This window comes from Sinocyclocheilus anshuiensis, unplaced genomic scaffold (genome assembly GCF_001515605.1).
Source record: "Sinocyclocheilus anshuiensis isolate Anshui unplaced genomic scaffold, SAMN03320099.WGS_v1.1 scaffold873, whole genome shotgun sequence".
NCBI lineage: Eukaryota > Metazoa > Chordata > Actinopteri > Cypriniformes > Cyprinidae > Sinocyclocheilus > Sinocyclocheilus anshuiensis.
This window is the reverse complement of record NW_015557103.1, coordinates 324,233-350,483: the sequence shown is the minus strand read 5'-3', so window position 1 is coordinate 350,483 and position 26,251 is coordinate 324,233. Positions and strand designations below refer to the sequence as shown.

Genomic DNA, 26,251 nt, shown 5'->3' with positions numbered 1-26,251 from the left:
ACAGACTCCACTCATCACTGCAGCTACCATTCTGACACAATGGATAGATATTTGTATTTATTTTAGTACTCATTCTCATAGAGAATTGAAGCTTAAAGTGGTTTAATTAGCATTGTATATAACTACACACAGTATTGTTTGTTCAACTTTGCAATAGACCTACATTTAAATATGATGTAAATGCACATAACATGCTCTGCTGTTCAAAAGTTTGTGGACTGTAAGTTGTTTAAAAAAACATTTATTCAGCAAGGAAAAAGTTATGCTCAAGACTTATATTGTTGCAAAATGATTTAAAGTCAATTCTGAACATTCTATTCCTCAGTAAAATAAAGTACATCACCATATGTTGACTCAATTTCTTCTAAAAAGGCTCGAAACTGGCGGTGCTGTAAACTCCTCGACCTGATGTAATTGATACATTTCAGGACAACAGAAATGACATGTTCATATTTCAAGCATTTGCTGCACAGTGCCTGTTGGTGAATAATGCAGTGCAGAACAACTGCTGGATCTGCATTTTCCTCTTCTAACTTTCTTTGTACTAGTGCTACCAGTCCATTTTTTTTCCCAGTCATAGACGGGGCGCCATCAGTGGTAATGCCGACCAGCCTGTTCCACGGCAAACCAGCGCGCTCAATTGCGTCACACAGCTGCTGAAATATATCTTTGGCTGTGGTACGGCTATGGGAAGCCAAACAACCCAAATGTGGGACGAAACAGCGTGGTATTACAGTGTCCGCGCCGCGCTGACCTGTCATCGGCACGGCTCAACGGACCGAGCTGCGCGACCGACTCGACAGCGTAGAGAGGACGTGTTTACTAGCACCACCGAGCTGACAGCGCAGCGCTGATCAGTTACAACAGCGCAGCGCGAACATTACTCTCCGCAGAAGTTCGTGTTTTTTTCCTGCACATAACATAATGAAGAGTTATTACATTTCTTTTGCTTATTATCTTTCATATTACTACATGTAAACAGTAGTGTTAGCTACTTTGAAGCACGTATAGCCTATATTTAGTAGTCACGTTCACAGCAGAAACTTCCATTAACCTCTTCCTTTTTCTTTGCATATCAGACAGGTAGCGTTTCCATTATAAATACTGAAAAAAAACTGCAACGTTATATATATATATATATATATATATATATATATTACAGTTTCCACATAAATATTAAGCAGCAACTGTTTTCAACATCGATAGTAAAAAGAAATGTTTCTTGAGCACCAAATCAGCATATTATAATGATTTCTGAAGGATCATGGGACGCTGAAGACTGAAATAATGGCTGCTGAAAATTCAGCTTTGCATCACAGAAATACATTACATTATAAAATGTATTAAAATAGAAAATGGTTACATTAAATGGTAATATTTCAATATTTATCAAACATGTCCAATGACAAACTTTTATTACTCTTTGAAAGAAAATTTGGATTAAATTAACCTAAACGTTTATTTATTTGCAACTGGAAAAAAAAAATGCTAGATTACAATGTAATGTTCAGGAACACTTGGTGTAAATGGGTCTTCAGTTTACAGGAAGTAGTTCATAACCTCTAGACAGGGTTAGCGTACAGTTCTGAAGTGTCGTAAGGTTGTCTGTGTTTGTGTGTGTGAGAGAGGAATGATGTAGGAATGATGGATGTGTGTGTGTCAGCTCAGAGAGTGTGTGATTAATTAGACTGGGCTTGTGTGGGTGGCCGCGGCCTCTTGAGAGCCGAGGATCAGTGCTTGTTTAAAATGTTCCCAATCACCCTTATTGATCCTCTCCCAAAGGGGGCCAATATATTGTCCATGAGGGAAGAGTATGTGTGCATGTATATATACACATCAGTGTGTCACATGCAGTGTGTATCAGAATGAAATTTATTCGGCATATTTCTAGCTGTATTAAATATCATATATTTATGCATTCAGTGGTTCTCAACTAGGGGGTCGTGACCCAAAAAAATGGATCACAGATCTGTTACCGGACAGAACAGAAAACAATGCTAAAGAAATCTTTGTAACTCATGTAAGATTGACAAGATTAATCATGTATAAGCAGTGGCATTGATTGAATATACATAGGAAAATAATATTTTCTCTTACAGTGCATAGATAAAATGGTAATATATATAGGCATCATGCAGTATTTTTTTTTTTTAATTCTGGTCACTTGGTATAAGCAAGTCAAATTAGACAGATACAAACATAGACAGGTTTCATGACAGTTTCAAACTATGCAAAATAAAATAAAGCAAAACCAAGACTAAATTAAACATGCGGATAACTTATAACCACATTATATCCACATTGCAATGTTTTGTGTACTTAATTATTATAATATAAATTATATTTTAGTATTAAATAAATTATGTAGCATACACTACCATTGAAAAGGTTGGGGTCAGAAAGATTGTTTTAAAGAAATTAATACTTTCATTCAGCAAGAATGCATGAAATTGATCAAAAGTGACAGTAAAGACATTTATAATGTTACTGAAGATTTCTATTCAAATGAAATAAGCATTCTATTCATCAATGAATCCTGAAAAAAATATATTAGTATATGTTAATATGCACAATCATTTTGCCAGTCAATTTTCATAGTAATGCAATGTCTGATTTTATAGTGTTGGATTGGATTGCCATCCATGTAAAATTTGGGAATTGAAGCAAAACCAGTTGAGAACAACTACCATCTCTACCATGACCTTAGCATTTGAGATTTTTGAGAGACCATCTGTTCCACTTAATACTCTCTATGGTGCCACCATGTGGTCATGGAAGAGTGGAATCATGGGAAATGAGAACCCTGATAGTCCTTAGATTGTAGAAGGCAGATACATGAACATTGTTTCAAAATGTTATTTAGTCTTGGTTGATAAATCTCTAAACCTTACATTTTATTTTCCAATGTAATCTGGAAAACTCTTAAAAAATGTAAAAGTTACCAAAAAAAAAACACACACAATCTGTTAATGAAGCTGTGATTATTATGATTAATATTCTGGGGTCATATGAAAATGAATTATATTCTTCCTTTACTGTGGCATACCTGTTTAACACATTTTATATTTTCAAATGTAACATTTGTACATTTGTACTGAAACAAAGAGATTTTTCTTGTCGTTTCTGACCTGTAGGGGTCTTCTGTGAGAAATGGGGTTGCATTAATTTACCTCACTCACCCCGTCTTTGTTCCTTGCCATCACTATCTTTCTTTCCCTCTTTCCCCATCCTCCCTCCTCCCTTTTCTTTTTCCTAACCCTGGAGAGCCACTTTGTCTTGCCCTGATTCACGTTTTTTGAAAAGGTTGAACGTTGTCAGACGCTGCCCGGGCCTCTTCCCCAGCCCCCATTCGTCAGGCAGGCACTTAAGTGAAATATTATAAATAATCTTCAGTATTGAAATCTTTTATCAGCAGTGTCACTTTCATTATTCAATAAGCGATTAGTAACAGTCTCCCAATTTAGCCATTAAGCACTTGTGCGTGGGGCCGGGGAGTGCTGTCACGCCGCGGGCCTGCTGAGGGATCAGGCTGTCAGCCTCTCTGTTATTCATGAGCTCCACCAGCCAGGTAACACGCTCATAGTGTTTTATATAACACACACATACTGTCACGGTCAGGTACTGTGCTCATAGTGTTTTATAGAGCATGCACACATTTACATGTACTCTCATGGTGGTGCTGAAACACTGTGTGTTGCTAATATCTCATGTGACAAAACCAGGTAAAAACTTTGGGTCATATTTCATTCCAAAATCGAAAGAAATATTATTTTGCTGAAAGACAATGAAACTTATTTTAGGACCATTAAGATTGCATTGTGACATTATTTTCATTAGTTAAGCAAAATCTCCCTCTGAATTTTAATTACTGTAATACAAAAAAATCACATAAGCATTACTGTAATAAAAAAAATCATGTTTTGCTCTTTTACAAAAACTACTTTATGCATATTTAAATACAATTAATACATTTTAATACAATTACATTGTACAGTAGTATCAACACTTAATATATAAAATGTATCCATATGACTTAAGATTTATTATTTCAAGTCTTATGAAGTCATGCCATTATTTTGTGGAACAAACCGAAATTTAAGTAACTCACTGAAAATCTTGACATGCTAATGCTTTTTGGTACATTCATAAATTGATTTGAGAACAAATAGTTCTTTTGAATTGGTCTTTTCAATGAATTAATTGAACCCAATTTTCAAAACCAGCCTGAATGATTCTTTCACAAAATTGGATCGATCCAGTTCTCAAGTTCAACACACTGACAAAGTGATTCGGTCATTAAATCATAGATCATTCTTTTTATTTTGAGGTGAAATGTGACCTAAAGATGTTTTCGTAGGCTTCATCTATGTACAGTAAGCTGGTTTTGGTGTTTTACTTTCATCATTTAGCTGGCGCTTTTTTCCAGTTAAATCCAATTAAAATACACTCTCAGACACAATGATATTTTGATCCTTCAACCTTTCAGTTTCCTGTTTAAATCTCAAATCACTAGACCACATCAGAATAATTTAATGTGTAAGTAAAATGATGTATAAATGATGTATAGAGACTCTTGATTTTTTATGTCATTTTAACATTGGAATCATTTGGATGTCATAATGACATCCTACAGCTGTCTTCAAGTTCTTTCGTCTTAAATGCTAGTTGTAACTGTTTTAGGTGCATCATTTTAGAAATGTGTCCCTGAACGCACACAATCTCAACATGCTGATGATTCTCCGCTAACATTATGGCAGTTCAGGGGTCTTTCTCTAATTTCAGCTCACCTGCTCTTCTTTCTCTGAGACAAAGTCTTCTCACACACATTCTTCTTTCATCCCCCTGAAGATCAATCGATCCCAGCATGCCGTGCATTTTTACACTCCTCGCATCCCCCCACAGTGGGCCGCTGAAAGCCCAGCACTCAAATGGCACGGACGATCACAGTTTATCAATTACCGCTGAGCTGTACGGCCCTAAGTGGCCCTTGTTAAGTAATTACTACATTTGATGAGAGCAGGAGAATGTAGAGCCTTTGAAACCGGATCAGGCAGACGGCGTGGGCTCTGCACTGCACAGGGACAGCGGGAGGCTCATGGATGCCTTGATGATCGCACAAAGACATGGATACCTCAGGAAGGCGATACGTTTTAAGAAGCAGCCAGAAAGATAAAGACATTCCAGAAAATCGCGGGGCCTCACAGGTGTCCTCGGCTGGAATCGGTCTGGCACGTGGCCGCAACTTTTAATTAAAGCATTCTGCAGGTGAACAGCTCTGCGCTGTTACTGGCAGGAACAAAGTGAAGATGGTCTTATGGCTTCCTAATGGTATGGAAAAAGGACCATTCATATCTTAAACTAAAAGTTGCTCTCTGTGATCAACAAAAGCCATTTTGAAATGTCTTTTAAGACCTACAAATGAGAGCGAGAGATGTTAAGAGCCGACATTCATGGAATTGATGTTATTAGAAGGCGAAGAATGGTTTGTGTGGGGGGATCAAGCGTGGCACGTAGACAATAAGACAGAGTAAATTTATCCCATACAGATTTTACAGAGTCTATTGTGTGGAAAATAGCTTGATTCCGGGCCACGTTATTGCAGTTTTTTCCTCTCTGATGCTGTGCACATGATTGGATTGTTTTTCCAGGATTACTGTTGTGTAACAAATGTCCCCTTAGGCCTAAGGGGAAAAGAGTGAGACTGCATAGAGCCGAAGAGACTTCAGGTCAGTTGTCAGCACAGCTGGAAAATGAGCAGTTATTTAAAGAGATGAGACCAGACCTGTGAACAAAGTGAACTGAGAAAAAAATATATATATTTAAACTGGATTTTCCATAACTTTAGAAGAATTTGTTTTAGGGAACAGATTTTTTTTTCATTATTATTTTTCTTATTTTAAAATGGGGCATCTTTCTGTTAGTATTTTCTTTCAATTATATGATGGTCACATTAAACTTTCTTGCAAACGTTTTACCATGCCTTCACCTTTTTCTTCTCTTTTTTTCTTTTTAAATGCTTTTGCTTTTTAAATACTTTTAATAGTTTTGTTTGTTTGTTTTACCCCTGTCCCAGATCCAGACTTTCAATCATAAAATATGAAAACCTATAAAAAAATATTTTTACATTTATTACAACACTGTGAAATAAACATACACATGGTGAAATACACACATCACTTAAAAAATTTACACATATAAAATGCATAAAAATAATCCAAGTTTGACCCTAATTGGGTTTTTTATATAAAAAAAAACTAGTGAGACAACTTTGTCCATATGTCATCTCAAGTATTTAAGTATTTTTACTAAGAAAGTAAATATAACATGTGAACGCAATATTTTGTGAACATTTCCAATCAGCCTGGGTTGTCAAGGTATGCAAATGTTACAAAGTGTCACTTAAATCATTTTAATTTCCATCACAGAATGCTGTTAAAGACAGTAGATAAATTGGTGGGGTGGAATTGCATGGTGGTGGGAATTTACATTAAGAAAAAATTAAAAGAATCTTGTGATGTATTTATGACTTTTTTATAATTTAAAGAGGAAACCAATCCGATGTATAGTTGACATTTGAGGCTTAATACTATAGAAAAGCACTAAAAGTTTTTCCAGTTAGGGTGTTTTCAGGTTGTTTATTTTCATATAAAAATACGGCATGCAGTTGCATAAAACAATGGTATAAACATCATTCAATGTAAATTGTGATCATCGTAATTAATAATCGCAATTACAATTTCAAGGGAATAATCGACAATTATGATTTTTGTGATAATCGTGCAGCCCTAGTTAGTAGAGAAAAACATTTTTCCCATCTTTTATGAAATGCACAGATTTATGAATTCATCTTTATTTTTCATTTAGACACTCTGCTTGATAACATGGACATAACCTGTTTTGTCTTGCAGTTTTCCACTCAAACGGTGCATTATTATGCCTTTTTAAACTAATGCAATGTGTTTTCAACCCCTGCTTCAAACCCATTGACTTCATTAGCCAATTAATAATTTATGCGTAATTCTCATTTGTTTGAACATTTGCACTTTTGACTGCTGACTGCAGTTCATCCTTTGTTTTTCACCCTGCCTTTGTCTGTCATATATATTTAGCTTCTGTGATACTTCCTGTTCATTTCCCAAATATTTATCTTTTTGGCTCTTCTACTTTCTCCACTCCTGTCATTTGTTTTGTTTTTTTGTCTTTTTTTCTTTCTCTCCACCTATTCCTCTGCTTGTCATCGGATGCAGCCAAACGTAGGGCATGGAAACTAAATCGGGTCGGTAGTTTGCGCAACATTTACAGCAGTGCCTCCAACACTGAAGGTAACTAGCTCTAGAAAACAGACCAAGGGGGAAGTCAACGTACCCCTCTTTTTTTTTTTTTAGACAAGCCCCTCACACATGCGGTGAGACCCTGTGATTATGCTTTATCCTGTCCTCCCTCATCGTTCTCCCTCGCGAAACTCCCTGCATGGCACTTACAGTTTTAGAGCATGTAACGATTGTAAAATTATGCTTTGCTTCCATAATCGTGTTTGTATGTGTTAAAGTGTCGTGTTTGAGTTTTGATGATTTAGTGCAGTGACGGTAAATTGGATGTAATTTGGTGATATTGGATTATTGTGGGAGGTGGTGTGCGCTTTGGCCCCTCCCCTTCCTACACCCCTTTCCCCATGACTCCACCCCTCCCCTGCTTTATTTATTTGTTCACATTTTTCCCTGGATGTGAATAACTCCTGTAATATTTGCCAGGTTATTAATGCTGGATGCTTGAAAAGGGAGGGGATAATATGGGAATTAATGACCTGTGTCACAAAGCAATACTGTGTGCTTTGACATTTCGCTCGGTTAATTTGTGTTTCCAACCATTCAACTCTTCTACTGTACCCCCGAGCACTGCCGTCTGGGCTGTGTGGAGCTAACACCCCCTGCCTCATTTCTGTTCATGCTGCATCCTTTCTCTCCGAGTTGATTGCATGCCGTGTGTTGGTAAAGGTTGCCTGTGTCAGAGTTCACAAATGTCCTTGCCGCTGCAATATGCCTGAACATCACAGCGCAAGAATAGAAAAGCATGAAAGTGATTGGATCCTTTCAGTCTAAGTTGTGTGAAACATAATGAATGCCCTATTAGTGACTTGTGGAATATTGAGAGCAGTACCAGGCTCCCAATGAATGATAGCTGCCCCATTTAAGGGCGAAATAGAAGGGAGGGGTGGCAGCCTGTCATCGCAGTTTTTGTATTACACAATTGTTTTCTAATTAATTGTGTGCTAAGGGGAGGGGGCGGAGCCAATCTTCATATTTGCCTCCAAATATCGTCTTTCTGCATTGTTGCTTTTCATAATTGTCAAACACCGCCCTCTCCCCAACAGCACTGCGATTTAATTAGGGTGAGAACATTGCTGCTGACCCCAGAGGGCCCGGTGCCTTTGAAGGGTGGGTCCAATCTAGGCTGAGATGCTCCAGTGATCCCACCAGCCCCCAAACCTTGCAAATATTAATAATAATAAAAAAACTTCAAAAATGAATAAATAATAGGCCCAGACTCCCCAGCCACTTTCTGTTGATGTTTTAAGTTTGAGTTTTGCTGTAAATTAGCACATTTTCTATTATCTGCTTGTTCCTTTGATCCAGAACAGGAAAGATCTCTTTCCTACAGTTCCCTTTTCTGAGGCTGGAGGCCAGAGAGGTTTAAGCACTCTGGTTGCCAAGCATGTCTTTCCGTAAAGGAGGAATTTGGGGATTTGAATACAAGGCTCTTTTACAGCGGTGAGGGTGGCCTGTGGCCCTGCGGGACCTTTAATATGACTTGTATGATAGGAGTCCAATTAGGCCTGTGATTGACTGAAGGAGAGGAAATGGTGTTGCTGGACAGATTTCCTGCTGATTAAACTTGTGAAATGGCCTCACAGGGAGATGATTCAAAGAGCTGTCTCAGAACATAGTATAGCTGGAAGAGAAGTCTCACAGACAAATGGGGGTTGAAGACTTGTTTATGGGAAAAAGAACAAATCAGCTGTGAATACAATTGATAAATTTGTTTTTAACTTGCTTTTGGCTAAATGACTGATTCAAAGAGCCAGACTATCGGCATAAAGTCTGGTCCAAATTACAGTTTATTCTAGCAAGAACTGCTCACTTAAGGCCCAGACACACCAAACCGACATCAAAGAACTAGTGGCGACAAAAGCTGACTGTGGTGTTGCATCACATTGCCTGTGTCTGAGCCGAAAAGTTGTTCTTGAACACACGGCAGAGACTACAGCCAACAGCCTTCTAGTATGTAAGTTTAGAACGTATGCTCTGCATGAGAGAAAGCTCAGACTGTGGATATACAAACTGTGAGCAAGGTCCTCTGTGTGGGCCCTCTTGGCTTCCATATTTGCTTGCTTCCGTCACTTCTGTTATCATCATACCATTGATAATAATAATAAATGTTACTAGAGCATCAAATCAGCATATTAGAGTGATTTCAGGAGGATCTTGTGGCTCTGAAAACTGGAGTAAGGGCTGCTGAAAATTCAGCTTTGCAAACAGAAATAAATGGCATTTTAAGATACTGTATATTCATATAGAAAACAGTTATTTTAAATTGTAATAATATTTCACAATATTACTGTTTTTACAGTATTTTTATCAAATAAATACAGACTTGGTGAGCATAATAAAACTCCTTCCAAAGAATCAGGAAATCTTAATTAGTCCATACTTTTGACCGGATTTGTAGGTTTGTCTTCCAGGGGGATACCAGCTGTCCATGAGAGATTATATTGAATAGTTTTTACTAGAATGGCAGAGTTTCCAGGTTGTTTCCTGTTCCTGTTTCTCATTGGCCTTGCAGATGCCATGGGGAGCGTGGTGGTTTTCCACTTCATGGCATTTTGGCCTTAGGGATGCCTCTTTTGTGTGTGTGTGTAGGGGTATTACTTCCCTGATTACTTCTTCATTATGTAATTGCCCCTCCAGAGTAAATTATAAACAGAATGTGTAAAGTGTGTGATCTCTTACTGCCTCAGATCGTGTTTCGGGTGGGATCCCTTTGATTGTGACACAATGTCGCATCTCATCAATGTCTCACATCTCTGTTTGAGCCATCTGCGTGCCCTTTCCATTGCTGTCCCCTCTGATCACCCCGTCAATGGCCTTTTGTTCCTAACACTTTCCAAATGTTGACCCTCAGTGCCGTTAAATAACCTCCTTCCATTTCTCTGTACTCAAACTCCCGAGACAAACTCTTGAAAAGGGCTCTCTCGCTCTCACTCTCTCACTCACTCACACACACATTTTCCTAATTGTCTCATGATTGGCCCATTAACCTAACCAGGGCCCTGGATAGCAGATCCATATGTCAGTTTGCCTAGGGAGTGTTGTGGACAGGACCAGCAGCACGGTTGGAAAGATCGGGAGTCTGGTCTGGTCTGGTCTGGTTTGTAATTAGTGGCATATCCTGACCAGGGTCGTGGGGCAAGCCCCCCAGGTCAGGGGTTGCGGAGTGTGTCCCACAGCTAACAGGTGCTCTACAGGGGCGAGAATCCTTCCTGGTGACTTTTATCCTAGAACAGTACAAGCAAAGTGTTTGAGTTAATCGTTCATATAATTTTATTAAGACCACATTCATGAAATGTTCAAGAGTTGCATCAAAACAAACAAACAAAAAAAGACCAAAATATTCAAAGATCACATACACTACTTAATGGGGAAAATACGGTATCTGTGTTGTAGCTGTTGATTAGTAATCATCTTGAATGTTTTCTCCCATGCTATCTAGAACAAGAGGACAACTTTGAGTTCATCATTGTTTCTCTGACGGGACAGACCTGGAATTTTGAGGCAACGTCCTATGAGGAGCGGGACGCATGGGTTCAGGCCATTGAGAGCCAGATTCTGGCGAGTCTACAGTCCTGTGAGAGCAGCAAACAGAAGGTAGAAAAAATGCGTATAGTGGATCTGTTACTTGATGCTTAACCATTAATTTATTCAAAGATACACAACAAATACAATTTGTACATACAGTAACCTGAATATAGAGTATATAGTATATAGGGAGTATAAAGTAAAAAATGTCAAGGCAAAAATCCTCATTTATAAGAATAAAATGCTAAAAAAAAAATGGTTTGATTTAGTCTTTCATTTTTATTTATTTTTTTATTTGGAAGAAATACTGCTTCATTTCTTGTTAACAAATGAAAAACATTTATTTTCCAACTTAAAGTGATGTGATCCAACACAGTATTAGAGAACTGTTACAACAAAATGTATTTTTATAACACTTTTTGCAATAATATTTCAAAAATATTTCAAAGCAGTTTTATATTTAACCTTATGAGTAAAACAAAATAAATAAATAAACTTTCAAGTAAAAATAATTATAGTGATGATAATAATAATAAATCTTTTTTCCCTCTCTGAAATTTTCCATGGATCTACTAGCACCCTTTTGGTCCCCAGTTTGAAACAACAATTTAAATGATTGTAGTCAGTGTTATTTGCTGTCATCCTTTCTTATCAAAGTGCTGATGTTGTATCAAGTGCAAAGATAATTAAAATGCCACACCTCCTTGTTATAGGGCTGAATATATGTGTAAATATATCAAATTGCATTTCCCTGGACCTTCTACCGAGTGCCTCTATTCTTTTTATTTAGTTCCCCTTCTTTCCCTGCTTTTGAATCTCATTTCAGCATGAAATGATGCGTCTAATGATGCTTCATAACATGCTTTAGAAGTCATTACCATTCAAATAAACATTAACTTTCGTGAATGTGCCCACAGTCTCGTCTGAGCAGCCAATCAGAAGCCATCGCTCTGCAGTCTGTCAGGAACATGAGAGGAAACACGCACTGTGTGGATTGTGAAGCCCAGAGTGAGTTTTGTTATAAACTGAGATCTGCATGTACCTTTCGTAATGTACATTATGATTCTATGATGTACTGATCTATGTATATTGATCTGTCTAAATGGTGCAACACCCAGAATGACCTTCTCTATCCTTTCATATAGAAAATCAAGGTAATATATGCCATATGTATGTGGTTATGCTGTATATAAACTTAAGGACTTTTTCTTTGTTTCTGTCTTTGTTTATCTGGCTTTTTCAGACCCTGATTGGGCCAGTCTGAACCTGGGGGCTTTAATCTGTATAGAATGTTCAGGCATTCATCGCAACCTGGGTACTCACCTGTCTCGTGTCCGCTCTTTGGACCTGGACGAGTGGTCTCTAGAGCTCATCAAGGTCATGTCGGCCATCGGCAATGAGTTGGCTAATAGTGTGTGGGAAGCCAATGCTCAAGGACGCCTAAAGCCTGCCCCTGATGCCAGCAGGTACACAGTTACATCATTTCCTCTTTCAAACAAGTGTCTGTTTGAGCTTTTCTCAAAATCAATGCATTCTGTCATTTCTGTCATTATTTGCACTTCATATAAGCAAGGTGCTTATTTTTACTTAAAAAAAAAAAACATTGGCGTAGAGCCATAGAGTGTGTGCCACACATGATTTTTCTTTGCTGTTTGGTGATCATGCATCATCAAACCACAATTACAGTTTCAAACAGTTGTCAGAGGTGAATATACGCAGGCTATAAAGCGTGTTTAGGTTTCTTCTCATCATGTAAGCACGTTATCACTTCTAGAATACCTGTGCATGCGGTGAACATGTGAGAGTGGGTTTGCACTGTGCCAGAAAAATTTTATATACAAATTACTGTACTATATATTGTATATAATGCTGAAAATAATGACAATAATTTTATATTTAATAATAATTTAATCATTTTAATTTTAAATAAATGTAATCAGTGACAATATTATTTTAAAACTATATATATATATATATGTATATATCAATTTTAAAAATGTATGCAGTCAGTGAAAGTGTAAAAGCATATCAAACATAAAAATCTACAGAGAAGTGTGGAAAATTATGGAATTTTGAAATGGAAAATGTGTAGGAACCCTGGAAAACACTATCTTGTCCATGACAGAAACATAATTTTCTTAGCAGTCCAGCAGTTGATATTTGTCATCCTTCTCAATCCGCCTTATAGCATATGTTTGTGGAGTTCTGTGGAAAAACCTAAAATCAGATTTTTCCTTTTCCTTGCTCCTTCATGTTCAGCAGTGTAATTATCGGCAGAGAGGCTTAGTCCCACCAGCCATCATAACAAATTAGTGCTGACTGCTGGCCGCCAAAATATCGACTTCCCATTCCACGCCGGCCTCATTAGTCACCTGAAGCACCTTTTAATTACTCCCCTCCTTTCTGAAAATCTTTCGATATGGATCCGCCATTTTCTGCCGCCCGTTGTCGATGTGCTAATGCGATTATAGTTCCTCATGTAGCTGTTTATTTATGTATGTGAAGGCATGTGGCCCCCCGAGTGGGAAGAGGAGATTACAGAGAGGGTCAATATTATCTCAATCAACCTCAGTCACTGGACACAGTCCTGCAGTCATCTCTCTACTCGTCCTCAATACTCCTGCTGAAATAGACGAAGTGTAATTCAGTTTGATTCTTTCATGCTTTTGACTGGAACTGGCTTTTGCTTAGTGACATTAATAGTTGATGAGTAATACATTTATAGGCTAAGCAGAGAAGATACATCTGAAAAAACACAATTTCTGTTTAACTTTAGCACATAAATTTTATATCGACACTTCAAATATCGCAAAAATTAGTTTGGAAACACTTTGTGGTGTCACATGACAGAATAAAAAAGTACAAAAAAACACACGACACTTGTTAATAAAAATGATTTTATGTATACAATGTATAATAAAGTTTTATTTCAAAGGGATGGGGAACAAATAGGCTATTAGCCTATATAATTTGTGCAGTATGTGAAATTATGTATGGAAAAGGCTCAAGTGCAATTTTTTTTGCAATACAACAAAACTTATGTGAAAAAAAATTTTTTTTCTTGTGATGGCGTGATTACACACCATTTTATCGGTAAAAAGCCAAGTGGATGGAAACAGGCTGGAGACAGTAAATTTCTTTCTTTTTTTTGTTTTTTTTGTCGATAACAAAACTGGGTGGGACTGGGTGGAAACTTTGCTATTGATAAGATATGATTCTTGAGCACCAAATCAATATATTAGAATGATTTCCGAACAATCATGTGACCAATACTAATGGCTGCTGAAAATTCTTTTACAAAGAAAAAGATTTTTAATCAAATAAATGCTGAATTATTGTTACTATTATTATTATAAAAAGTATTATTAAAGGGATAGTTCACCCCAAAATGAAAATTCTGTCATTAATTTCTCACCCTCATGTCGTTCCAAACCCATAAGACCTTCGTTCATCTTCAGAACACAAATTAAGATATTTTTGATGAAATCCAAGAACTCTCTGTCCCTGCTTAGACCACAGCGCAACTGAAACGTTCTCAGACCCAGAAACGTAGTAAGGACATCGGTAAAATGCACGTTGTTTATGTTCAGGGAAAGCGTGCGCATGCATCATGGTACTCCAAAATGGCGGAAGACGGTAATTCAGGGGAGAAGAATTGTTGAATAAAGTCGTTATTTTTGTTTTCTTTGCGCACAAAAAGTATTCTCGTAGCTTCACAAAATTGAAGTTAAGCCACTGATGTCACATGGACTATTTTACCGATGTCCTTACTACGTTTCTGGGTCTGGGAATGTTTCAGTTGTATTGCTGTCTATGCAGGGTCAGAGAGCTCTCGGATTTCATCAAAAATATCTTAATTTGTGTTCCGAAGATGAACAAAGGTCTTACGGGTTTGGAACAACATGAGGGTGAGTAATTAATGACAGAATTTTCATTTTGGGGTGAACAATCCCTTTAATACTTTATTATTTTTTTAAGATTCAATTTGTCTGATTCTTACCAACCACCTGCAGCTCCCTCATGAAACTCTAGGGGTTCAAGAGGCCTTGTTGGGAATCTCTCTTTTAGCCCAATAAAAAAGACATTTATACAAATAACCTTGGACTACTTTGTCCACCCTGTGATCGTGCGTGTATGTGATTTTGTCAGTGCTCCGTTGTGTGTAATTTGATGTCTTCCCATCTTTAACTAGGCGTTGAATTGATTTAGCTTGTAACCGTCCAACTGGCTTCAATCTGATTTGATAAGCGCACATTTGACCATAATAAATGTGTGAAATCTTAAATAAAAATATAATCTAATGCATACTCTTTACATCTCAGAAAATATTGAGTTTTCGACATGATTTGTATTTAGTGTGTATGAAATTCATGGTCTTCTTGATTAGCATGTCTCAGCATTGAGACTCTGAAGTGTTGTTTTGTCGCTAAATGCTGCTACTCAGCGAGCTTGTGTCCTGGTGAACAGCTCGGGCATTGGTGTGTGCGCTCTGCATCCAGGATTGGTGGCTGATAAATGAAACCCTCCCTCGTGGTCTCTCAAGTGAGTAATAGAGCTCGAAATTTCATTTTGCAAGCGACTGATTTAATGATCCAAAGGGTAATTAATGGGCTGATTATCTTAATGTTAAATATGGCCAGCAGCAATTAGACTGACCTCCCTCCTGTCAAGGTCTGGGCTACTCTCGTCTTTCAATTAGGGGCTGTTTGGGGGGTGTGAGCTCGAGGTAAAGAGGAAGAGAGACGCTGTCTTCCACACCTCTGTCTCCGCATGTATCGTCCCTCGTTCTGCAGGCTGGAATTATGTTTGGGACTGATCACAACTAGGCAGCCCACCTGAATCCGACAAGGGAAATTAAAGGCTGTTGTCAGCCTCTCTCTTTTCCCCTTTTTCTTCTTGACCCAGCTGTGTCTATGTGGTTTTGTTTAGCATTTAGCCTTAACCTCTGCTTCTTCTTCCAGCCCTCTGTTAATTGTCTTTTGAGAGAATGTCAAGAGTTGAATTAAAGGTGCTGTATGTTAGCCGTTCTTAATCATTTACTGATTTGGACACACCCCCTCTTTTCAAAACCCCATCCGACAAGGATACAGTTGTATGGTTGTAATCAAAACAGTAGCATGTTATCTCAGTGTTGTCAAAATTGTCAAAAATAATGGTAGAAAAATGCCATTCTTAGGGGCCATTCACACAGAAAATAAAATACAAGTTGAGAGACGCATTTTTTAGAGGTTGAAAGTGTTACATGATTGACAGGAAGAAAGTGGCTCAAAGTCTTCAGATTGCCTAAACAAAGAATCTGACTACAGATGCAATATATTGATGCCATATTGTTTATCGTATCCGGCGATATTGAATATTTTTTGTTGTAAATGCCAATTTCCACTATTTCATTTTTGTCGTCATCTAACACGCACCTTAAGTTAATCTTAAATTAATCCAGAAATTCTAAAATGTATTGCTTGATTGTTTTGTTGTTGTTGTTGTTGTTTGTTTTCTAATTTATTTATTTATTTGAGAGATTACCTCTATGCATTGCAAAATGAGGAAAATTTTAAATGGTCAAGCAACCTCCATTGGACCTCTTGAGATGGATTGACCCTGATGCCTAAAATTGATTGTAGTATTTGCAACAATTGATTTTAAGTTTTAGTGCTTTATTTTTAATTTATTTAAACAAAACAGTGTAGAGTTTTAAAGTTGGCCATTTATCTGTTGTTTGATTTGGCATGATAACAGTTATCGGCTAATCTGTTTCGGCCAAAATGTTAAAGGGGTCATATGATGCGATTTCAATTTTTCCTTTCTCTTTGAAGTGTTACAAGCTCTTGGTGCATAAAGAAGATCTGTAAAGTTGCAAAGACTAAAGTCTCAAATCCAAAGATATATTCTTTATAAAAGTTAAGAGTCAGCCACGCCTACCTAAAACGGCTCGTTCTAACATGCCCCCACATGTCTACGTCACGATGTGGGAAGATTTGCATAACGCCGCCCAAATGTTCACGCAAAGAAAGAAGGCATAACTTTTATTCTCGCTGTAGTATTGTTGCTGCCACCATGTCGTGAAGGCGCTGTGCTTTTAATTGTGAAAGCGAAACTACTTTGTTTGGCCTTCCAAAAGAGGACGATATCCGCTTCGTTATGCCTAGAGCTGATCCATGTGGGTCGCTGAGGGAATACTTCGCGCTGTGGATCGCCGGATCGGCTTTCACCTTAAACCGCATAAACACATTTCATTACACCAAATACAGAAAATAATGTTCTTTTTAGCAGCATCATATGACCCCTTTAATATCGGTGCAAATGCCTACAAAAAATCTTTTACTTTTTTTTTCTTATTGCTTAATAGGGCTATTTTCTGCCATTCTATAAAAAAGAAATAAAATAAAATAAGCTGTAGCTTTTAATAACTAGATATATCAGTTTAAAAAAACATGATTATTTAGCCATAAGAACTTCTGTATTTAACCTTTTAAAAGTGACAGACTCGAACCCGCAACCTTTGGGTTACGAGTCCGACTCTCTAACCATTAGGCCACGACTTCCCCACAAAGAAAACCCATTTGCTTCCTTTACTTCGAAGCAAAGGGAAAGTTTCTTCCTGTTGCCTGATGGGCTGCTTGGCCGTTATGTATGATAGAGCCTGAGAGAATCTCTAAACATACCGATTAACTAACTTACTTTTTACTGCCTGTGATAAATTCACACCTCCACTGCCTTTAAATGTCTATGAGGTCACTCAAAGACACCGCTATGGGCTTATTTTTGGGACTGTTTTACCACACACACATTGACCCACACTCTCTTGTAGGCGATAGGTTTTGGCATGAGTGCTCTTTGGTGGCAGCTAGGCCATGTTGCAGTCTAATTTTTTTAATTAGTGTGGTGCTGCCATGGACACCAGAGCCCCCACTCCCCTGCCTCACACACTCGATGCCGGTCTGTATTAGTGGCCCAGGCAGGGTAGGAATGACAGCTCTGCTAATTGCGCCTCGTGGTGACTTATTGGGAGGGTGGCGCTCGCTGGCATCTCATACTGCCAACCCTCAGCAACACTGACGTTTCACAGCCTGTCACTAAGCGTGAATATCTTAAAGTGTGAAATACATGCATTGTGTACGTGTTTCACACGCCCCTTTGTTCCAAGTGAATGTTAGTGATATACCGGTACTTGTTTTCTCATGTTATCTGAGTGTAATGGCGCAAAACTTTTTTACACTTTTTTTATAATAATAAGAGAGTGCTTTAGGGATGATGTATTTTTGTAGGCCAAAACCTGCAAACAAGTTAGAATTTTAGTACTTCTGGTTTCATATTCCCGAAGTCAGTAGTGTTTTTGAATTGGGTTTTGGTTAAATGCCTGGAAAAAGGTACATGGTTAATACAAGCTCAGGATATTTTCACATTTTATTCTACATCATAAAATACATCAGTCTTGAAAAAGGCAGTTGCTAACAAGTGGCTAAATGGGACTACGGAGTTTTGTCTGGGACATTAAATGGCAATACACCAAACAGGTAAACTCATCTGCTCGCTAGTCCACTTTTACAGCCTCATTGTGTTTATAATCGCACTCTTGCAAACTATTCTAACTCTGAATTTCACAGATGTTTTTTTTTTTTTTTAGATAAAGATTGAAAGAGTTGTCGAAAGCTTAATGGTGGTGGCATTGAAGTCATGTGACAATGGCATAGTTTGTGCATAGCCTGTGTATAACTTTTCAGTTTTGGCAAGTGTAGTGTATAAGCTTCAAAATTCATAAAACTTGACCCATTAAGATCATCATAATGAACCAAATGTGTAAGATTTGTAAACTTTTGTTGGTCACACAGCTTATTTTCTGCAATAATCCCAAAATAAAAAACAATGGAAAAATAATTTTCCTTTGGTCGAGGGTACCAGGGTAATGGTAACTTCCAGGTTGGCTTACAAAAATGTTATCACTGCAGCGCTCTATATTATTGTGATATCTATAGAAATTCTGAAAAGGAAAAAAAAACACAATGATAACTAAGTCCAATGCCATGATAACGTACTCGGGTACTAATGTAACCTCGGTTTCCTGAGATACGGGAACGAGTACTGCGTCTGCTTAAGACGCTATGGAAAAAGCCTTTTTTCTCCGGAACTGAAGCCTTTTTCAATCACACAGTGAAAAATAAACCAATGTATTTTGTATATAAAAAACAAACCAATGCCCGCAAGAATGGGCGGAGCCATCTGGCTATATAAGCGGGCGTTCGCCACAAGATTCTCAGGTTACTTCGACTGAAGCGAAGACTGAGTCGTGTGGCTACATAGCACGGCTAGCAACGCAGTAGTCGTTCCCGTATCTCAGGGAACCGAGGTTACGTTAGTAACCGAGTACGTTCCCTGTCGATACTACACTTGTACTGCGTCTGCTTAAGACACTATGGGAACACAGTACAATTACGCCGTGCTAAGGTAGAGGAACGACTATAAGTATCATAACTTCCGTAAGCAAGCAATGCCCATAGAGAAGTTAATAACCCAAGGTTAAGATGGGCTGAGCTCCTTGAGGTCACACCCGGCCTGGTTGATCGTTCCAGAGTACTCATGCAACTTTGGCACCCCAGGGGTCGAGAGCTGACAGGTGAACTAATGCTAGAGAGCTTGAGCGCGATATGGTCAAGGGCTCTCTGTCAGATTTGTTTGTGTAACGCAGCGGGTGTCTCTTCAAGCGGAGAGGATCCTGGCCTGCAAGGCCGGGACTTTCAGGTTGTAAAACCTTGCGAATGTGGACGGCAATGACCAGCCAGCCGCCTCACAAATATCCGCTATGGACACCCCATTGGACAACGCCCAAGACGAGGCGATGCCTCTGGTAGAATGGGCCCGTACTCCAATGGGACATTGAAGGCCCGAGGAAGCGTCTACTATCCATCTAGAGAGTCTTTTGCGGTTACCGAAGCTGACAAATAGTTGTTCCGACTGTCTAAAAGGGGCGGAACGCTCAATGTAAATTCTCAGAGCTCTGACAGGGCAGAGCAGAGATAACTCTCCGTCCTCTTCAGAGGGAGGAGGTGCAGAGAGCCTAATGACTTGTGCTCTGAAAGGAGCGGAGAGCACCTTGGGTATGTGAACATGCCTTGGTTTCAGGACGACCTTAGAGTCGTTAGGCCCGAATTCCAGGCAGGCAGGGCTAATGGAGAGCGCCTGCAGGTCCCCTATTCGCTTTACTGATGCTAGTGCCAGAAGCAGAGCAGTCTTCAGCGACAGTGACCGAATGTTGGTGGACTGTAGCGGTTCAAAAGGGGGGCCCTTCAGGGCCCTCAGCACAGTGGGCAGATCCCATGAAGGGACGGTTAGGGGGCGAGGCGGATTCAGCCTCCTGGCTCCCCTCAAGAAGCGGATAACCGCACTGTTTCTGCCCACTGATTGGCCCGTAATAGGGGCATGAGAGGCCGCTATAGCCGCTAAATAAACTTTGAGAGTGGATGGGGAACGTCCCTTATCCAACAGCTCTGACAGATCGGAAGTAGTAGGGTCTTTGCTGCGGTTTAGACACCAAGCAGAGAAAATAGACCACTTAAGGGGCGTAGAGGCGTCTCGTAAATGGGGTTCTAGCCTCCGAAATTGTGTTTAAGACTCGCTCTGGGAGGCTTGAAGACTCCCGTCGAGCGGCCAGAGGTGTAGAGCCCACAGATCGGGCCGAGGGTGCCATATTGTCCCGTTCGCTTGAGAGAGGAGATCTCGTCTCAGCGGAATGGGCCAAGGGGCCGCTACCAACAGCTGAGTCAGCTCTGATAGCCACAGCTGGTTCTTCCAGAGAGGGGCCACCAGGAGAACCTTGTGTTTTTGGTCCCTGATTCGCCTGATTACCTGTGGGATCAGGGCGATCGGTGGAAATGCATAAAGAAGGAGGTTGGGCCAAACGTGGGCCAACGCGTCCTTGATCTTTGAATAATAAATTGGGCAGTGAGAGTTGTTTTCTGAGGCGAAGAGGTCTACCTCGGCCTCGCCGAAGATCTCCCAGATCCTCTGAACCGTCTGCGGATGGAGCGTCCACTCCTCTGAGGGGACATTGGAGCTGGAGGAACTGTTTCTACAGCTCCTTTTGAACTGTTTCTACAGTCACCTCTGAGCGCAGGACGTGAGCGTCCTTGCTTTGCACTAAGGTGGGGACCACGGCGCTGAAGCGCGGGGGTCTTCGAGCGAATTGGAGTGAATATCCTTGTTTCATTATTCCCATGACCCATCTTGACACTCCGGGGATGGCCTGCCAGGCCTCGGCCCACGTGGTGAGGGGTTGGATTAACTCGAGTGACTGGCCGCACGGGGGCAGAACACTCGCGAGGAATGGAAGATGAAATTTGCTCTCTTTTTGAAAATGTTTGTGTTTTATTCTTCCCGCTATAACAACGGCTGATTGCTTGGGGCCGGCCGTAGCGAGACCTGGCCCCATCCTCTTCCTGTCCCGCAGATCAGGAAGACGCCTGAGGCGCCGGGTCCAACGCAATCTTGGGTCGGAGTCCCTGGCGCTTAGGAAGAGGGTAGCGTCTGGCCGAGCAGGAGCGTCCACGTGTCTGCTGGACCTTAGCGGGCTGAACAGCAGGGGCGGCAGGTGCTGGCTTTGCGGGCTGCCGCTGACGAGGGGCCTGGCAGCGCCCCGGCAGGAACCATTTATCTAGACGGCTGCGAGAGGGCTCCTCTGGTGGAGACCACTCCAAACCCAGCTCTTCGACTGCTTTCGAGAGGATAAAGAAGCTCGGCATCCATCCCGTCTTTGGTGGCGCTGGGCGTGGACGACGGCAAGGGGGTGGGGTCGGTCACCGAGCCCAACAGCTCCTCTGCGTCCAAGGCTGTCAGTGACATGCTGTCATCAAGCATGATGATCTCACTTCCCCCAAATGAGACCAGATCGCTCGCGCCAGTAGAGGGACGCTGGTCAGACTGGGAGAAAAGGACCGGAGAACTCTCTCTCTGGGGCGAGGGCAAGACACGTGGGATCTGGGTCGACGTGAGCTCGCTCGCAGCCGGACGCTCGTGTCCTCTGCCCCGCTGTTTTTTCCTCACAGGTCCCTGGGAAGAAGAAAACGGGAGGGCGCAAGGGGCGAAGTCACTCTCTGAAAAGAAAGCGATCCGCGAGCGAAGAGAGGCGAGACTGAAGTTCTCGCAGTGAGAACACTCAGTTCCCGTGAGCGCAGCTTCCGCGTGGGATTTCCCCAAGCAGGAAACGCACTCCGTGTGGCCGTCATCGGCGTGCAGGGGAGACCCGCACGAACCGCAGTAACGGCGTGGCATTTGCAACAGTGCCAAGCTCTTTTAGTAAGCTCTTTTAGAATCGCCGGATGGTGGCAGGAGAAATGGACCGGAACTGCTGCGCTGCTGAGGCGGCGGAGAAGCAGGTCAGCCGTGCTGAGAGGTCCCAGTTCCAGCTGCGAAGGCGTGTCAACGGCGAGCAGGCTTTGGTTCAGCGTAGAGTGTAGTCGTCGCTGAAGGACGACATAGGCACCTTGTCTTTTTTTTTTCTTTATTTATGTGAGTGTAGTCTGTTCTAGAGGGGTCTTGCCTCCATCAGACACCTGAGATATTGAGCTCCACACACCGCCTGACTCCCGTAGCCACATTACGTCATCATGAGCAATGCCTGGCCTATAATAATTCAGCAGTAAGTGGCTAAAAAGAGCCTCTTTATGGCCAGATATCGGTCTCTGAAAGGGCAGAGCTAACAGATTTCCAATTAGACCCGGCTCTTAATCTGGGCCGGGGTGCAGGTGTGCGTCCCCAAAGCTGAGATCAGATTGGGCCCTGGGGACTAGAATGGGGTTGGTGAATTGGGGAGACCTGCTGGGCTTCATTCTTCCTCAAATCCAGACATAGACAGTGAGCTATATGCTATTAATGTCCCATGAGCCGCTTACTCGCTGAACTTCCTCTTTGTGGGGAAGAAGTAAAATGACATTTTAGATTTGAATATTTACCATATACCTTGTTTCTGTCATTTACTTCTCTTCCGTTCACCAGCGTTTTCCTGTCAGTGCCGTCAGGGCATTCATGGAGGTCCATTTCTTCAGCATTAACTAGCTGATCCTTGCGATGGTCAGCCTCTGACCTCTTCCCTCCCAGAAGACCGGTGATATGAGCCAACTCATGGCCTGCATGTTAAACAGCTCCTTGCCTTTTTCACTTTCACTGACAGAAAGCGCTGCACAAATGTTTCAAATAATTGGCTGCCCCGTTCTAATTCATCTGTTAAAGGACTTCTTGATTAGATTAGGCTAATAGACATTATTTTTTACATGACTGCCTACCATTGCCCGTAATCATGTCCCAACTAGGTTAACAAGCCTTCCAATTTACTATTGACATTAAACTGGCTGACAATAGCCAATCAGAGCGCAGCATATTATGAGGAGGACTGAAGAGGGGATTTAATGCCTGAATCGTCACATCATCTACCTTTTCGTCCAATTTAATACAGAATGAATAATGTGTATATATTTGCGTGGCTTTTTCTCTCCTTCTCCCTTGCTCTGTCAGTGTGGCGTTTTCATGGGTATTTTTTATTTAGGACAGTAAAAGCTATGAATAAATGTCATGTTTCATTCTTTTTTTGTTTAAATCCTCTTTTTGAAGCTTTAAATCTGTCAATATGAAAGATCGACAAGTATGTCAGCTTGTCGAAGACTTTGTTCTTGTGCAGGAAATTTGGGTTTGAATCCAGCCTGCGTCATGTCCAGTTCCCGCCCCTTCTCCCCGTCATACGTGGAGCTTATGGGAGCGTATCGAGTACAGATACTCAAAGATAAAGCCCTGTGCTGTTTTAGTGATGCTTAGCACATTTCTTTTCTGTCTCTTTCTGTCTCACACATACATACACACACACACACACACACACACACACACACACACACACACACACACACACACACACACACACACACACACACACACTTTTTTTCATCTCTCTTTGCCCTTTGGCCCCCATTTGCATGCTGCCATTGAAGCGTTCTGATCCAGTTAATGGAACCTCATATGAGTGTGGCCCATTGCCTCCAGTGGGAATGATTTGAGTGTAGTGCAGGCCAGAGCTCAGTCAGAATCAGAATCACTAAGTGCCTGTAATATTAAAAGAAGCTCTGAGCTTAATTATCTGTGTCTATCCAAGGGCAGCTAACGACTAGGCTGGAGAGGATAATTGAATTCAGGCCCTTATTTTTTCCTTGTTAGAAAAGGTGGTGGGGGGAGCAGGAACAGAGCAGCTCGTGGAGTAAAACTGTCCCTTTGTGGCCTTATTCACCTCATGAATGCTGTTTGTGAGTCGTGTTTAGTTTTTGTGAGCTTTTTATGTCTTCCAGGAAATAGTGATTTTAAGAATCATTTGCAGATGGAGTTTTTAGTTGTTGGTGGTCTATTTGCTTTGATGTGAAACCCTTTCATTTTTGCCCCCTTTACACCTGTCATACACTGTATTTTTTTTTTATTAAAAATAAAACAAAGATTATTGGAGTATGTTTTACAAGAAAATACTATATCAGTCTTTCTATTTCAAAATTTCACTCAGTTAAGCTTAGTTTAATTGTAAAATTTGTTAGCAATTTCTAAATGAAAATTGTAAATCTTGAATCGTATTTTGTTCAGTGTATCAACATGTGTTTCGTATCTGGATATTTTTAGTCAGATTGCACTTACACCTTGACTCCAGTGTACTGTTGATCAACTAGAGATCCTTTCACTCTTCCCTGTGCAAAATACAAAATGCCATATTTATGTCCTTTACATAATTTTAAAAAGTTGCCTTTATGAACCTCTCAGTAGAGGATGTTAATATGAATTAGAAATAAAGAAAATTGAGGAAGTTTAACAGAATTATTTTTGGACCGAGAGATACAAGTAACAAGATTACAATGCAAGCCACTGAAATAACTTGATTAGTAATTGAATGTTGTTGATTAAAACAGGTGAGGAAATCACAAGAGAGCTGTATTTGTTGTTTTTCACTTTCTAGAGCACAATAAAAAGAAAAAGCAGAGGAACCGCAAACAGTGCTTCAATGAGTCAAGTGGCATGTATGGCATCCTACATGATTTATGCACCAAAACAAGTGTGTAAAATTTGTTAAGAAACTATCAGAGCAGCCGACATTGAAAAATTTGGAACAACCTTTAGTCATTTTAGAACATTTACTCATTTTAGAACATGTTAAGAACATTTTTATCATGTGGTGACACAATGCCATGTTAAAGTAATGTAACAAAATCTGATCACTGATTGGTCACAAGAGATGTATTTGAGACATGTAAAGACTTAAGGTAGGCATGTGCGTCTTTAAATAAGGGTTAAAGGACAGAGATGAATGAGCATGCATGTCTGCGTCTGCACATGCGCAGGTAAATGTGCACCGCTGTCTGTTTGACAGATTTAGCCTGTCAGAGTTCATTACCTGTGAGTCAGTAGGGCACTAATGAGCTGAATTAGTGGTATAATTAGCCTGAAAGAAAAGAGCATCAGCGTCGATCTCTTCTCTATGAATTTCTCTTTCTTTCGTTTTACTCAGTACAACCTGAAATTGGTGATCTCACTTACACACGGTAGTTAACCTCCGATATGTGGTCTCTCTGAACTCTCACAGAAGTTCAGAGGTGTGTGTGAGTTTAGGGTGGGGGGATCACTGGGGCCAGTGGCAGCTGGAGGGCTGTCCTGTCACGGGCGGCTGCATTAGCGGACACCTGTCAGTGTTGGGTAAACAGCCCCTGGCTTTGAGCTGGACAGGAAGCGCTGGCAAGTGGGGTAAACACAAGCCCACAAAGTGATCGTCCAGGGAGAACACAAAGCGCATACACACTCACAAACAGGAAACCATGCTGACAAGGGATTGATGTAGACTCCTGTTAATTCCCCTGTGACCTGGCCTGTTGCATTCCAGCGGCGATGAGGCTACTGTCTCATGCCCCGCCTTCCCCTCAGGTAAACGTCCCAAAACAACAATGCAACACACTTTAATGAAGCTGTCACGAAAACAGATGTTTGCCATGAACACATCATTGCCAACACAGTAATTGTAGTTTGGCAGTGAAGCAGTATATTTAAGTATCTTTAAATATCAGATAATGTGACCTTTTTTGACAACTCACTATTAGTAAGGTGTAAAGAAAATTACACACCACATTACATATTTAGAGTCATTAAGATACCTATATGGAACCTATATGAATACAAAGATTAAGAACTTTGCACGTGTATGTTAAACTAGTTTTTTTAAATAATATTTATTTATCATAGGCAATCTTATTTATCACTGACCAGTGGTCATCACAGTCATTTTATGCATATTTTAACTTTACGTCTGAATTAGGTTCAGACATGTTGACTTATTACAAGTAGCCATTTTGGATCTAACTTGCATGGCCAGTAATTCTTAATTAAAGTCCTGCTGA

The 26,251-nt window shown here is 40.4% G+C and overlaps 1 protein-coding gene across 2 annotated transcripts in view; it reads left to right on the top strand.

Annotated features, from left to right (window-relative positions):
* The window catches only part of LOC107677621 (arf-GAP with GTPase, ANK repeat and PH domain-containing protein 1-like), a 155,203-nt gene that overhangs the window by 123,312 nt on the left and 5,640 nt on the right, over positions 1-26,251 (top strand). For both annotated transcript variants that reach the window (XM_016472578.1, XM_016472577.1), the window contains 3 exons: positions 10,768-10,922; positions 11,771-11,861; positions 12,097-12,319. In XM_016472578.1, the coding sequence (XP_016328064.1) occupies positions 10,768-10,922; positions 11,771-11,861; positions 12,097-12,319 (469 nt within the window). The remainder of the gene's footprint in view (positions 1-10,767; positions 10,923-11,770; positions 11,862-12,096; positions 12,320-26,251) is intronic.